The following is a 15,656-nucleotide window of genomic DNA, read 5'->3' as shown; positions in this document are numbered from 1 at the left end:
ATCTTATATTTTATTTAACCTCAGTAGGGCCCTGACCTTCCTCGTCACTACCCAACCGAGGTTAGGCTTGGCACTTACTGAGTACCGCTGTAGTGTACTCATGCCTCTTCTGCGCATGTTTTTCATATGCAGATCCAGGTACCGCGGATCAGGCTTACTACCGTTAAGGGAGGCGACTACTTTAGAGACTCTGAGGTACATCTACCGCGTCCGCAGACCAAGGAGCCCCTTTCTATTTCTGCCTTTAGTCTTTAGCCCTTCTGTATTTTTCTGTTCTTATTAGACATTCCAGAGTTAGAGCTATGTAGTGTTCATCTCAGCTTGTGGATCCGTGAGTTTCCGGGTTTTGGAATAGTGTATCAGAGTATTGAGGAGTTGTGTGTGTGTGTTGAGCGGCATGTAAATATTGTTTCCTTCAATTATTTATGGCTGTTGACTATTTATTCCGCAAGTTTAGTTATTTTCCGCATTGTTAGGCTTACCTAGTCGTAGAGACTAGGTGCCGTCATGATAGTTCACGGAGGGCGAACTGGGGTCGTGACAAGTGTCACGTTCTTAGTCTTAAACTAAGTGCACGTGCGGCACTTAGCAACTCACTCACGATCTTGCATAACTTGCTCACATTCTTGCTATGCCAATTCAGCCCTACTACACTCATGATCGCTAAGAAATGTTAGAACACATGAGAATTGCCAAAAGAAGCTTTTGTATTAGAGAGAACTTGATTGTTTTGCTTGGTTAGTTAGTTTACAAATGAATGCCTCCTATTTATACTAATCACCTAGGGGTTAGTATGTAAATAATAATTATTCTACAAGTCCTTCCATATTTATAAATAAGTCCATTTTCTAGAATATTCTACATGTCTAGAAGATTCCAAAGACTTTCCTAGAAAATCCATAGGATTCTAAGGTCTTCCATGAGAAATCTCCATATTTCTCTAGAACCTTCCTACAAGTGCATAAATATCTAGAGCTTTCCAGGGAAATTCTCCATAGTTCTAGAATATTCTACCAAGATCTAGTCCCAAACTTATGTAACCCTTCCATATGGAAAAAATATATGCCAAGTGCCACCGACGTGGCATGATGGTGTGGCGGGTCATGACACTCTCCCCCACCCAATTTCGTGTCGCCCTCGCCACAAAACATCGACACATATGCGCACACCTCGCCTTGGCGTCGTTAGAGATCTTTGTCCATTAGCCATGATGCCCTATGAAGCGGTTCTCCTTCCCATTTCACAAGGCACTGGCTAGTAACTACCTTTCTTCTTATGCGTTTGTACTTTAGATGGCTAGCAATGCTGGCATCCATCCTCCGGCCCCCTCCTTGCTCTTGGTCTGAATCTTCTCATGAATCAACCAAGTCTAGCAGCTTCTCAAGCATCGAGTCCATGCTTCCACTCCTTATTTGGCTGCCCTCTGTGGTCCAGCCTTACTGGCAAACTTGAACCCTCTGCTTGGTGCATCGTCTGAGTCAAATAGCATGCCATCACTTTGTAACTCGCCATCCTCTTCAACTATGTTCGTCCAACTTTTCTTGCTGCCACCATACTTGCATGATGCCAAGATAGGCTTTGGAATCCCCTACTTTCGGCTTAGATTCCAAGCGCATCCCTCCAATACAGGCGGTTCCCCCTGTGTCATCCTTATGTGCTTGAGCAAAGTTACCTATCATTGTTGCAAGCTTCCTCAGCTCTGAGCATTCACTTGCCAGATGTGATCCTTCACAAAAGTAGTACTCTCTCTTAGGCACGTACTCCCTACCATTTTCCGGCCCCTTGCCGTTTCTCTTGGACCTATTTTCGTTATGGGATTGCCCCTTGCCATTACCCTTGTATACCTCGGCTATTCATTTCCCGTTGTCCTCATCATGATCTCCCTCATCCCTCGGCGTTGCCTTCTTTGGACTTGGCAGGCTCCATCTTGAAGTCAACAAGTGACTAGGCTACTCCGATGGCCCCATTCACGTTGGCTACTTGATGTCTTCTTAACTTCCGCTTCGCCCAATTTTGCAACCATCCATGAAGTATAAGAGGAAATCTTCCTTGGACAATGACGAGATTTGCAACATTAAGGTAGTGAACTCGCGCACATACTCCCGAATTGTGGCTACTGTCGGAGCTCCCTTAGCTTCCGCCAGTTTGCTACCTCGCATACAGCGCGTGCACCACCATACTGCTTTCGCTTAGGGACCTTCGCGTTGATCCCTTCTGCAAGTACCAAGCCCTTGGTAATTCCGGCCATAATTCCTTACAAAATTTCCTTCTAGCAATCTCTCGTATTCTTTCTAACATTCCTTAGTCATAACATGTGCTCTGATACCACGTTGTTACGTCCTTAGTCTTAAACTAAGTGCACGTGCGGCACTTGGCAACTCACGCACGATCTTGCATAACTTGCTCACGTTCTTGCTATACCAAGTCAGCTCTACTACACTCATGATGGTTAAGAAATGTTAGAACACATGAGAATTGCCAAAGGAAGCTTTTGTATTAGAGAGAACTTGATTGTTTTGCTTGGTTGGTTAGTTTACAAATGAATGCCTCCTATTTATACTAATCACCTAGGGGCTAGTATGTAAATAATAATTATTCTACAAGTCCTTCCATATTTACAAATAAGTCTATTTTCTAGAATATTCTGCATGCCTAGAAGATTCCAAGGACTTTCTTAAAAAATCTATAGGATTCTAAGGTCTTCTATGAGAAATCTCCATATTTCTCTAGAATCTTCCTACAAGTGCATAAATATCTAGAGTTTTCCAAGGAAATTTTCCATAGTTCTAGAATATTCTATCAAGATCTAGTCTCAAACTTATATAACCCTTTCATATAGCAAAAATATACGCCAAGTGACACCTACGTGACATGATGATATGACGGGTCATGACATCTGAAAAGTTGACGAGAAAAGAAAAATAGTGATATTGGGCAAATCAAGGACTAGTTAATAAGAGGATGAAAGTCAAGAAATAGTGTCAAAAGAAAGTGTCATCGTGGCATATATAGTCCATGATTAAGATGAGACATAAGTGTCTTTTACATAACAAATGTTTGATAGTTTTCTGTTATCCATAAGAAAACAATTGAAAGTGGAGTTAGATATGTTGTACCAACTGCCAAAGGACAAAGATGGAGACATCATTAAACCGATTCCCTGTGTTGCATGCAATTTTTTGGAATTAAATGTCATAATGTGGACAGTGATGGTTTTTGCAAAGGTTGCTTAACGTGGGTATGATTTGGTCAAACAAACTATGAGAAATTTGAGACAAGCGATAAAATGAAGTGGACAAGTAAGAACTAAAATTACATTTATTGTAGGAAAACCTTTCATGAGTATCAGTGGCCTGTAAGTTTAGTGGTAAAAGTGCCAACTTCTATTAATCACGACGAATAAATTTTTTTACTCTAGTGATAAAGTTATTATTTCGAGAGTTTTTAATTAATTTCTCCGGTTCACAGTAAGTAATTATTTCATCTTTTTATTTTGATCCAAAATAAGTGTCCCTTTACATAATCAAGAAATAATTAATTTTATTTTTCTAAAATTTGCCCTTATTTATATATTCCAATGTGTCAATGTAACAATCAATTAAGGTTAATTAGTGAATACATATTTTTCTCTTTAGAAGTTCGTAGTTCCTTAATGGGTGTGCCAAAATTAAAATAATCACTTATGGTGTACAGGAGGGTGTATAATTTTTTCATGTCTTTTAAATATTTTAACTTATTAATATTTGTAATTTTTCATATTCTTTATATAATTTCTTCACATATATATTCAATTTCAAAATACTATATTTTAATTCATATAAAAAACTAGATATGTGACGATTATGCTCCCAATAATCTCATATAAAATGGGACGAAGGACAATAACAACAATATACGAATATAATCTCACAAGTGAAGTTTGGGGAGAGTAAAGTATATGAAGACCTTACTTGTACCTTGTGGAGATAGAGAGACTATTTTCGATAAATACTTGGCCCACGAAAAGCATAATCACAACAATGTAAGAAATACGATAGTGGAAAAGTCATATAAAAAGGAAGCAGTAACAAAAAAAAAAAAGATAGCCGAAGAAAAAAAACCGCAATAATAATAGAAATTTAAGAACAAAAAAATATAAGAATGATACTAATACTAATGGTTTGAAAAAAATAGGGAAAAAGACCAAATATACCCATCTACTTTCGGATATTGTCTACAATTAACATTCGTTATACTATCCGGGCAAATTTATCCCTATCGTTATATTATTCGGTCAAATTTACCCCAACCATCACCAAACTCTTAAAAAGTATCCCTTGGTCCGTCAGATGACCCAGAATCCCCCAAATCATTTTAGTTAAGTCACTTATCATTCTTCTTGATCCACTATTTTCGAAATAATTGACACTTACATGCTTTTTTAATTGAAAAAAATAAGAAAAAATATTAAAATAATACAACAGTTAGCAAACAAAGTATAGTAAATTGAAGAATCTAAATTAAGTAGCTTGTCTAAATTCCAAAAGTATTTACAACATCTCAACTTTAATGAATTCGTTGCACCAAAGATATGACGACTTTGCAAGTATTAGTGATAGATGAAGGTCCTTGGAGACTTTACATTGTCGAATTCAACTTTGTTTTAATCAAATGTCTACTCATTGTGCACTCTTAAGTTAGTCGATCGAACTATATAATAATCATACAATAACAAAACATATTTAAATATACATGTACATACATGATGATCAGTTGCATATAATACACAATAAATAGACCCACCTAATTCTACGATATGTATGGTTTAAAAATAAATAAAAATTTAAATCAATTCCACACACATAATCACAAGAAGAGAAGTGAGTGCACTGGTAACTAAAAATATTCATGAATAATTTGTATAGTCCAGCTAGTACCTTTAGCATTCACATCAATAGTAATTTTTGAAAACAGTGGAGCAAGAAGAATAACAATTGATTTAATAAAGGAAAGTTAAGAGATTTGGGATTACTTAACAGATTAAGGGGTAAATATAAAAGTCTGCTGATGATAGGGTAATTTTTGCCGAATAATATAACAGCAGGGGTAAATTTGACCGAATAGTATAACGAAGGTTAAATATAGATAATATCCGAAAGTAAAGGGATATATTTGGCCATTTTCCAAAAAAATATGTTCGATTACCTAGTATTTCTATTGGACATAAGTTTACACATAAAATACAAATATTTTAGTTAAATACAAATATATATATATATATATAAACGAAATTTGAATTAAAAGATAAGTTTGAATTTATAGATAAAGTTCTAAAATTTGAATTTAAATTAAAAATAAAATTTATCTTTTTTATCATGTTATTATACTTAATCCGGTTAATGATCATATGCAATCATGTTAGGAACTTTTGTTATTTTTTTCATTATTTAAATACTACTTCACCTCTAAAAAAAAACTACTCCATATAACTATAAAATTCTTTCACATTTAAAATCCTATAAGTATAGTTCTTTGAAACGCTGTAGCTAAATTTGAATAAAATAAAATTCTTTTAAAATAAATGTAATATATAGGGTACACGTCTATGTTTATACAAATAACAAAAAAGAGTTTACAGAACCAAATAAATGTTTACTTACATAAATAATAAAGTAAACATATATGTTGGAGAAAGAAACATCACAAAATCAGTCAATATTAAAAAAAAAGTTATTTCTTTTTTCTTCTTGAAGAATATTTGTTTGAAGAGTCAATTTGCATAAACGGACATCAAACAAATAACAAAATTTTGGCTATACAATTGCTATTATTAATTTCAATTTAGCACATTCAAGGAATTGAAGGGTATAAGCCGAAACCGCTTCATGTAGCTGTAGTCAAGCAAATATTGCAAGGGTATAATATTTTTTTCGTTGAAGAATATTAGTTTTGAATCATTAGATTATGTGAAAGTTTTTTTTTCAAACTCAACAAGAGAGAAATTTGTTTCTAATTGATAGTTTCTATAGTGGCTTTTAAGTGTAACAAAGAGTATATATAAAGAAAAAATTGGTATGACGTGAAATATTTTTTTAAAATGTAAATAAATTATTTCAAAAAAAACTCTTTACTTTTTTAATTCAAAGATAATAAAAATATAAGATATTTTTGAACATTAGTAGAGAGTTTTAAAATTATTATAATAGAATTTATATCATGGATAAACTCAAAAAACCGAAATCTTATGGAATATTTATATAATATCCGGCCATATTTATTGTTTACTTTTTATAGCTAATATAAATAAATGATATACCGACAATATACGATTATACACATATTATATATGAATTATATATAAATTACACATCATTCCATTTTTTAATTTAAGTGGTCGGGTGAGCACCTATTTAGGTTGTGATTAGATAAAGCCAAAAGAAAAATATGGAATAATTTCAACCAAAGACTAAAAATATAATTAAAGTTCATATGTAGAAAGTTTTTATTAAAACTCATCCTTTTATAGTGAAATAAATTAATTTTTATAACAAAAGAAATAATGACATGAAAAATAAGATAAAAGAAAATAAATATTGAAAAAATGTTAGACAGGTATAAAATGAGAAATAAAAGATGACAACAAATTTTTTCTTATGTTCCATCTTTGTCGAGTATAAAAAATTTGAAAGTTAATCTCATCGATTTAATTTTTTTTTTTCAACTCAAATACATAGATTATAAGATAAGAATATCTTAGAATATTTTTTTTAGTTTACATTATATGTCGTTTTAAAAAAATCACTATTACTAACAAACTGATATGATATTTGAATTTGAATTGGAATGCAATTTGAGTAGTTTGCATTGAGGTTAAGCAAAGTATGGTGTCGAAAAATAAACTACTTGATAATTTTAAGACAATATATGCAATATTTTATAATAATAATAATCAACTAATTTAACATTTAAGGATTCAAAGAATAATTTTTTTATATATATAGGGTATTAAAAATTCAAATTCTAGGGCTAGAGATATCGATAAATTTAAAGTAGAGTCATACTGAAATAAATCCGGCCAAAGAATCATTTAAATTTTTAGATAACCGATTAAAGTGAATTTTAAATTAAGGATAATATCTTCACTTGCATCATTATAAAGATAATCATTATTATAATATGTATAAAGTTTTAAAAATTAAAATTTCAAAATAGAAATATTTTTTGAAAGATAAAATCATATCAAATAAGAGTGCAAGTCATAGTATAAGAGTCACGTCGTAATCAAAGAATCGTTTATATCGTGTCAACCTTTGTGTTTTGCCATAAATATGAGTTATTATTTCACTTTATGACTATTTTTAGGTTCCAATGACACCTATGAGAATAGTGCAAAAATAAAATTATCACTACGAGAATTGAGAAAATGTTAGAGTTTTTTCATGTAATGTTTCTTAATTAATATCTGACGATTATCTATAATTATTTATAAGGTTTAAATATTAAGGTTATTTACATATAATTCAAATAACTCAGATATTTAACATGGTTAATGTCAAATATCAAAATGGAGTAAAAATAATTCACTAGCTAAAGAATTATTTATATTTTTAGATAGCCAAATAAAATGATTTTTGAACTAAGAATAATATTTTCAATTACATTATTATAAAAATAATTATTATTGAAAAATAATGTTTTAGAAACTGAAATTTTAAGAAAGAAATATTTTTTAAGTCCTATCCAAAGAGTCATTCATTGTCTCAACATTTGATTGTTTTGCCATAAATATGAATTATTATTTTGCTTCCTGACTATTTTTAGGATCCAATGACACCGACAAGAATGATATCAAAAAAGAAAAATAGAAGAAATAGTTATTTTTTTTTATGTATTTATCTATATTTACTGAGAAAGTGTAAATTTTAAGATTATTTAAATACAATCCAAATAACTTAAATATTTGACATACTAATACTAGTAATTATAGTAGGAAAATTTTTATTTTATGTCTCATATAATTTATACTAGTTTTATGAGGTAATATTTTTGTCTCACAATTTTGTGGACCCAAAAATATAAAATTGAGGTTCACAAATTTATAAGATAAAAAAGAAATCTCATGTACCTAGTGTTAGTTGTACGAGACACAAAATAAAACTTGTGAATCAAAGGAAAAATATAGGACCCAGTGTGATGTGTACAGACCACACTCTCCCATGCTTCTACACAACACATCACTTCCCAATAAAAAGGACATAACACAATCTTAAAATAACTAGATTTGATAAATCCTTTTCACGTCCACAATGAAAAAAAAGATTCCTAATGCCTTTTTCGCGGGTAAAAGCTCATAATTTACTGACAAATCACGCCAAAAACGCCCTTCATTTCCCGCTATTTCTCCTTCCCCCCCCCCCCTCTTTTCTTGCCAAATTTTCTTTTTTTTCCAAAATATTGAAACTTTTAAACAAATAAATAATTATTAAATCTCAAAGAATGGAAGATAAAAATGTTAATTAATTAGTACTTAATATATTTTTCAAGTCTCAAGCATAGATTCAAAACAATGTAACATACCAATTGCACTTTTATATATGAGTCCTTACTTCTCATAGTATTATTTGGATCTAGATCTCTTTAGTTTGAAAAGAAAATGTATGTAATAATAACTCAAGGGTTTTACAAATATAATTTCTTAAATTTCAAATTACTATAATATATAATCTTTTTAATTGTCTCATCTTGATATTTTGTTGGTATAATTTACTTGGAAAAATTGGTTATAAAATTAATTTTTTTTAAATTTAAAATTTGATACTCAAACCCTATTTCTGAAATACAATGCTGTTAATTAGGAACACATTGCAAAAATCATATTGAGAAAGAAAGAATATAAAAATCTTTAAAAAATTATACAAATTTTGAAATAACTACTAGCAAATTGTTAATAAACTAGTTCCAAATTTCTAATTTCAAATTTTCATCTAAAACAATTCTAAAAAGAATATTCAAGTATTAGAAAATCCAAATAAAAATTCCAAAGAATAAAACGAGACATAATTATTGGGGTCTTTATTGAGTTTTCCAACAAAAATGTCCTTTTTAGGGAGAGAAGTTGAGAGTTGTAAGAGAGAGAGAGAGAGAGAGAGAAATTGGAAGAAGACAAATGCTGAGTGTGTCACTGCCATTTCTGGGGGTTTGAGGCTTCTCTTTCATTCATATAATCTCAAAAGCAACACTAGGGTTTTACACTTTTGGTTTTGGACCTTTCTTGAACTTCATTTGTAATGTTATCAAGATTTCTAAAGGGCTAAACACTTTGCTGGTCCATTCCATTTTCTTGTACTTTAATGCAGATTTTGAGTCCACCACTTGAGTGCATTTACAGTGCATTAAACAAGAGGGGAAGTTGGTGAATGCGAACAAATCTGAGGTTTCAACATAACTCAAAAAGGTGTAATCATTGCAAGTAGCTGAATTTATTCAGTAAATCTTTGAAAAAGACTGCTTCTTTTTTGGTTACTGAGCTTTCATTCTTGGTAAAAATGTGTGTTGTTATGTAAGAAAATGCTGAACTTGTTCTGTCTGCACTTTGTTTTTGTTACTCGTTGCCTCCTTTCAGCTACTATTTGTAGAAAAATTGCTCTTCTTGAATCTGTCTTGCATAACTGTTTTTAGACAGAATTTGGTTTTTGGTCCATATATTGTTGGTTGAAGGAGAATTCTTGTGATTTTGGGTTGAAGTTGGGTGCTTTTTGGCTGTTGTTTTACAGTTTTACTGCTTTGAACTGTAATGGTTGTTATTGAGGTTTAGTGGCATGGATATAAGTTTGTGAAAAGTGGTTTTCATATGTTGAGCTTCTACTTATAGTGAACCTCATACTTACAGCTGCCTCCTTTTGGATTTTTTTAAGCTTGGAAGTTTGAAGATTTTCTTGATTTTTGGGTGTGAGTTTGTCACTTTGTTTAGCAGAGCTTCTTCTGGTGTTATAATGAAGCTAATTAGGTACTTGATACTTGTGCTTTGTTTTGGTTCTGCTATGGGGCAGCTTCCTTCTCAGGACATTTTGACCCTTCTTGAGTTCAGGAAGGGTATAAAACATGATCCCACGGGTTATGTACTTCAGTCATGGAATGAGGAGTCGATTGATTTTAACGGTTGCCCTTCATCTTGGAACGGTATAATGTGCAATGGTGGTAATGTTGCAGCTGTTGTCCTTGATAACTTAGGTTTATCTGCTGATGCAGATTTGAGTGTGTTTGCTAACCTCACAATGCTTGTGAAACTCTCTATGGCTAACAATTCAATTGCTGGAAAAATGCCAAACAAAATTGGTGAATTCAAGAGCCTTGAGTATCTGGATATTTCAAACAATCTATTCACCTCCTCTTTACCACCAGAGATTGGAAAAGTAGGAAGCTTAAAGAATTTGTCATTAGCTGGCAACAGCTTCTCTGGCCCAATCCCCGATACGATTTCAGAGCTCATGTCAATTGAATCTTTGGATTTGAGCCACAACTTTCTTTCTGGGCCACTTCCTTCATCTTTGACCCAGTTAAATAATTTGGTATACCTCAATCTATCTCTTAATGGATTTACAAAGAAAATCCCAAAAGGATTTGAGCTAATGGCTAACCTTGACGTTCTTGACTTGCATGGAAATATGCTTGATGGTACTTTGGATCCAGAGTTCTTAATGTTTACTACTGCTACTTATGTTGACTTAAGTGGAAATTTACTTGTCAGTTCTACCTCTCAACAGCAGAAATTTCTGCCGGGCATATCGGAGTCGGTAAAATACTTGAGTCTTAGCCATAATCAACTTACTGGGTCACTAGTAAGTGGCGGTGAAGCTCAGGCATTTGGGAACTTGAAAGTTCTGGATTTGAGCTACAATCAGCTGTCGGGGGAATTACCTGGCTTCAATTTTGTTTATGATCTTCAGGTCCTTAAGCTCAGCAACAATAGATTTTCCGGGTTCGTCCCAAATGATCTTTTGAAAGGAGATTCTTTGGTTCTCACAGAAATGGATTTAAGTGGAAACAACCTCACAGGTATATTCCAAACTGCTCTCATTTTGAAATACATGGCAAATATTGTACTAGTAATTCATTAACCTTGTGTTGAACTGAAGTTACAACAAAAAAGTAGTTTATTTGCTATCATTTAGTTAGTGTGCTTTACGCAGCCACTTCATTTTACAGGGTCAATAAGCATGATTACATCAACAACATTGCGTGTCCTTAACTTATCCTCCAATGCTCTTTCCGGTGAACTTCCAATGGTGACAGGAAGTACTGCAGTACTTGATCTCTCAAAGAACCAGTTAGATGGAAATCTAACTAGAATGCAGAAATGGGGGAATGTTGAATTTCTTGACCTCAGCCAAAACCGATTGACTGGAAACATTCCTGAGGTTACAGCACAGTTTCTGCGATTAAATCACCTAAACCTTTCTCACAATACCCTTACTGGAACTCTCCCAAAGGTTATCACACAGTTTCCTAAGATCACAGTCCTTGATCTCAGTTTCAACCAGTTGGATGGGCCTCTTCTCACTTCTCTGCTGACATTACCCACTATTGAAGAACTTCACCTACAAAACAATGCACTTGTTGAAAGTATTGATTTCCCTGCCCCCTCTGCTACTCCCAACCTCCGAGTTCTTGATCTTTCTCATAATCAGCTTGCTGGTTATTTTCCTGATGAGTTTGGCTCGTTGACCGCGCTTCAAGTACTTGATATAGCTGGAAATAATTTCTCTGGATCTCTGCCTACTTCGATTGGTCAAGTTAGTGCACTTACTTCTCTTGACATTTCGCAGAATCATTTTACTGGTCCACTGCCAAAGAATCTGCCTAATGGCCTCCAAAGCTTTAATGCATCACTCAATGACTTATCTGGTGTTGTTCCTGAAAATTTGAGAAAATTTCCGTTATCATCTTTCTATCCTGGAAACTCTGGACTTCAATTTCCAAATCCTCCATCAGGATCTGGCCAAGCTTCAGCAGAAAACCAGAAAACCAGATCACTTAAGACTATCATCAAGGTGGTAATAATAGTTGCTTGTGTAATTGCTCTTATTATTTTGGTGTTACTAGCCATTTTCATTTACTATATACGAGCGTCAAGGAAGCCTCATCCTCAAGTTACTAAAAAGGATGTTCATCACCAATCCCCATCACATCCTTCTGGCTTTAGTAGTAGGGAGGGTACAGGTGGTGTAGTCGTTTCAGCTGAAGACCTTATGACTTCACGAAAAGGATCATCAGAAATAATTAGTCCAGATGAGAAAATGGCTGCTATAACTGGTTTCTCCCCTTCGAAAGGTAGCCATTTCTCATGGTCACCAGAGTCTGGAGATTCGTATATTGCAGAAAACTTTGCAAGGTTAGATGTGAGGTCTCCAGATCGTCTTGCTGGAGAGCTGTACTTCCTTGATGATACAATCTCTTTTACACCCGAGGAACTATCTAGGGCTCCGGCTGAAGTTCTAGGCAGAAGCAGCCATGGTACATCTTACAGGGCAACACTAGAGAACGGGTTGCTCCTGACTGTGAAATGGTTGAGAGAAGGAGTGGCAAAGCAGCGAAAGGATTTTGCAAAGGAGGCAAAAAAGTTTGCCAATATAAGGCATCCTAATGTAGTAGGATTAAGAGGTTACTACTGGGGTCCCACACAGCATGAGAAGCTCATTCTTTCGGATTATATATCTCCTGGAAGTCTTGCAAGTTTCCTCTATGGTAAGCTTCATGTGTTAGCTCTAAACTCTCATGTAATGTTTTGCTTTAAATCCACAGTAGAGGCTTTATCTCCCTCTTCTTTAATCTAGTCAGTTTTCTTTAGTTCCCATTTCATATTTCATATTTCATATGAGGCAATCTGATTGTGATATATCTGACTGTGATTATGGTTCGTATGTTTTTCCAATGTGCATTATAGTAGAGCATTTAACATTGCTATGTGATCCAGTGGCGGGATTTTACAAAAGAACCTCAAGTATTTAGTCCTTGGTTTGATGTGATAATATTTTAGCACGTCTAGAGCCCAATACATTTGTACTTACCTGTCTTTTGTTCACGTAATTTTTACACCAAGTTGTAATATGCCATATATTCTACTTGATGTTCACTATACAAGCTGTGAGGGATTTGCAATACAGTACTTACTATCTCTAGTAGCTAAATTTTTTGATATTTGAGTTCTTAATGGATCTGAAAAATGTGATGTTTGGCTTTTGTTTCCTGACTCACTTTGTTGGAAATCAGCTAGAATGTGATACATTTTTCTTGTATCATAATCCTTGTGTAGATCTCAATATTTATGTGGTCATTCTTGATATACTTCTCTAATGTGCTGCCCGTTTGTAGATCGACCGGGTAGAAAAGGCCCACCACTAACCTGGCCCCAAAGACTCAAAATATCAGTTGATGTTGCACGTGGTCTGAACTACCTCCATTTTGATCGTGAGGTGCCACATGGAAACCTTAAGGCAACCAACATCTTGTTGGATGGGCCAGACCTTAATGCACGAGTTGCGGATTACTGCCTTCACCGCCTCATGACTCAAGCCGGCACAATAGAACAGATTCTTGATGCTGGAGTGTTGGGTTATCGTGCCCCTGAGTTGGCTTCGTCGAAGAAGCCACTGCCTTCCTTCAAATCAGATGTATATGCTTTTGGAGTTATTTTGCTGGAGCTGCTAAGTGGGAAGTGTGCAGGTGATGTTGTCTCTGGCGAAGATGGTGGAGTAGACTTAACTGACTGGGTAAGGTTGAAGGTGGCAGAAGGTTGTGGCTCGGATTGTTTTGACAGTATGTTGTCGGCCGAGATCGGAAATCCAGCAATGGAGAAGCAAATGAAGGAGGTTCTTGGGATAGCTGTTCGATGCATTCGTTCTGTATCTGAGAGGCCAGGTATCAAGACTATATATGAGGACCTTTCATCTATATAGTTTGTAGTCGTTTTGGTTTTGGTGAACCATATGTTTTGCTCTTCTTTGGGAATCAAAAAGCTCATTGACCTCCCTTTTGAGTAGTAGAATTAGATCCACTTAGTGTGTGAATGGGGCTAGTTTTATTGACGGTTTGCTTGTTGTAAATTGGGGCATACTTAAATGTGTAAACAAACTTTTCTCCCCTTTTGGTCTATGAGCTTTCAGTCTTTGATCAGTTCTTTAGAGTAGATACTCTTACGGACAATTCAAAAGCAGAAAGGCTAAGTACTTTTGGCCTACTTTATTTTTTGAGGAGGACCTACTTTATTGTTAGCAAGATATGCATGTAGATGTACTATAATTTGAGGGTGAGAGTATGCATTGGTAGCTGTTTTCCTTAGTTTCAATTGTATAGTGCTAATTTAAAACTCAGGAGAGAATTATTCTTGAAACTCCCTCTTCTCATATGCCGTGGATGCTTTGCTGGAAATCATTTCCCTTCTTTCAACGCAAAAATTGAAGTAACTCGGATTATTTTCCAAACCTGAAGCACAGATCCTTTCCAAAAGCTCTAATATTCAGCTGACATATATGTTGCCGTGCAAAGCGGCCAGTGAGGTTTTATAGATAAATCCATACAAGACGTGGAGTATGATATGTCATGGGCGGCTTTCCAGCCGTGCCCCATGACCCCTTGGGCGCGCCCCGTGGCGTCCTAGCAAGCCTTCCAATGCCTAGCGCCACGGACGGCCCCGTGGTCTTGGCCGCGCCAAGTGACAAGCGCGCATGTGCCTCTGTCGCCCCACCGATATCCCTTGCCAGCGCCCAACCGCAGGCAGATGCCAACAGCGCCGCGCGTGCAGACCCTGATGCCAAAGAATATGCTGCTGACAACGGACCTGTTCCTGCTTGATAGCAAACTAAGTTTTTTTCATTGTAAATATAGAGTAGTTTTATTCCATGTACTTCCATTATGTTTCTCTAGCTTAATCAAGTCTAGTCTTGTAGCTTTGGATTATTTTTTTAAAGCATTATTAGGGGGATCAAGCAATCAAACTTTCTAGCAAGCAAACAATTCTCTGTACTGGTGTCTCTCCCCCTCGACACCGCGTTGCCTTTCTGTAATAGCTTTCATTAATGCAATCAAGCTTTCTTTCATTCTCAATTCTCATTCATGTTCTCTCAATTGCTCTTGACATTAGTTTTCCCGTACGACACTGTCAATCTAGTCTAGCGTACGGAGGGGACCTCTGTTGGCGGACAACAACTGCACTGACATCAGTTGCTTAGCCTTACGTCGCCCTTCCAAGGAATCTCAGGAAGGCGTCGCGTAACAATTGGTATCAGAGCCTAGGCTCGACATCGGACGAGGGAACGCATTGCCATTACCACCATTTTTGACCATGGTGAATCATGGGGACCGCATTGCGGCCCTTAAACAGACGGTTGATGGATTACTGTCCATCATGGATACGGTGCCTGAACTAAGAACCAACCTAGGGAAAAGGTTGGACGACCTGGACCGCAGGGTGCTCCAGGCCGAAGTTGACATAGAAAACATCAGTCGTGACTCCGAGGGAGACCGGCAAACGGCAGCCACAGAGGCAGCCGAAATTTTTGGCAAATTCGAGGGACTCCAACAGGAGCGTGCCGAGGATTTAGCTTACATGGCACAAGAGGCAGACAAGGTGACTGCCATGCAACAAACTATTGACGACTTGACAGACAAGCTCAATGTTG

The 15,656-nt window shown here is 35.3% G+C and overlaps 1 protein-coding gene across 1 annotated transcript; it reads left to right on the top strand.

Annotated features, from left to right (window-relative positions):
* The first annotated feature begins 9,709 nt into the window (after nucleotides 1-9,709).
* LOC104232458 (LRR receptor-like serine/threonine-protein kinase GHR1) lies at nucleotides 9,710-14,484 on the top strand. The gene is made up of 3 exons (XM_009785672.2): nucleotides 9,710-11,034; nucleotides 11,185-12,723; nucleotides 13,351-14,484. The coding sequence occupies exons 1-3, from the start codon at nucleotides 9,972-9,974 to the stop codon at nucleotides 13,932-13,934; spliced, it is 3,186 nt and encodes a 1,061-aa protein (XP_009783974.1). The 5' UTR covers nucleotides 9,710-9,971; the 3' UTR covers nucleotides 13,935-14,484.
* Nucleotides 14,485-15,656: the final 1,172 nt, after the last annotated feature.

This window comes from Nicotiana sylvestris, chromosome 2 (assembly GCF_000393655.2).
Source record: "Nicotiana sylvestris chromosome 2, ASM39365v2, whole genome shotgun sequence".
NCBI classification, from domain to species: domain Eukaryota; kingdom Viridiplantae; phylum Streptophyta; class Magnoliopsida; order Solanales; family Solanaceae; genus Nicotiana; species Nicotiana sylvestris.
This window is presented reverse-complemented; position numbering and strand designations above follow the sequence as displayed.

Bases quoted from the DNA above. Each gene is read 5' to 3' on its own strand.
- LOC104232458 (XM_009785672.2), top strand. From the start codon at position 9,972: ATGAAGCTAATTAGGTACTTGATACTTGTGCTTTGTTTTGGTTCTGCT. The intron at 11,035-11,184 runs GTATATTCCAAA...TTCATTTTACAG, and splicing joins AAGTGGAAACAACCTCACAG to GGTCAATAAGCATGATTACA. The intron at 12,724-13,350 runs GTAAGCTTCATG...GCCCGTTTGTAG, and splicing joins TCTTGCAAGTTTCCTCTATG to ATCGACCGGGTAGAAAAGGC.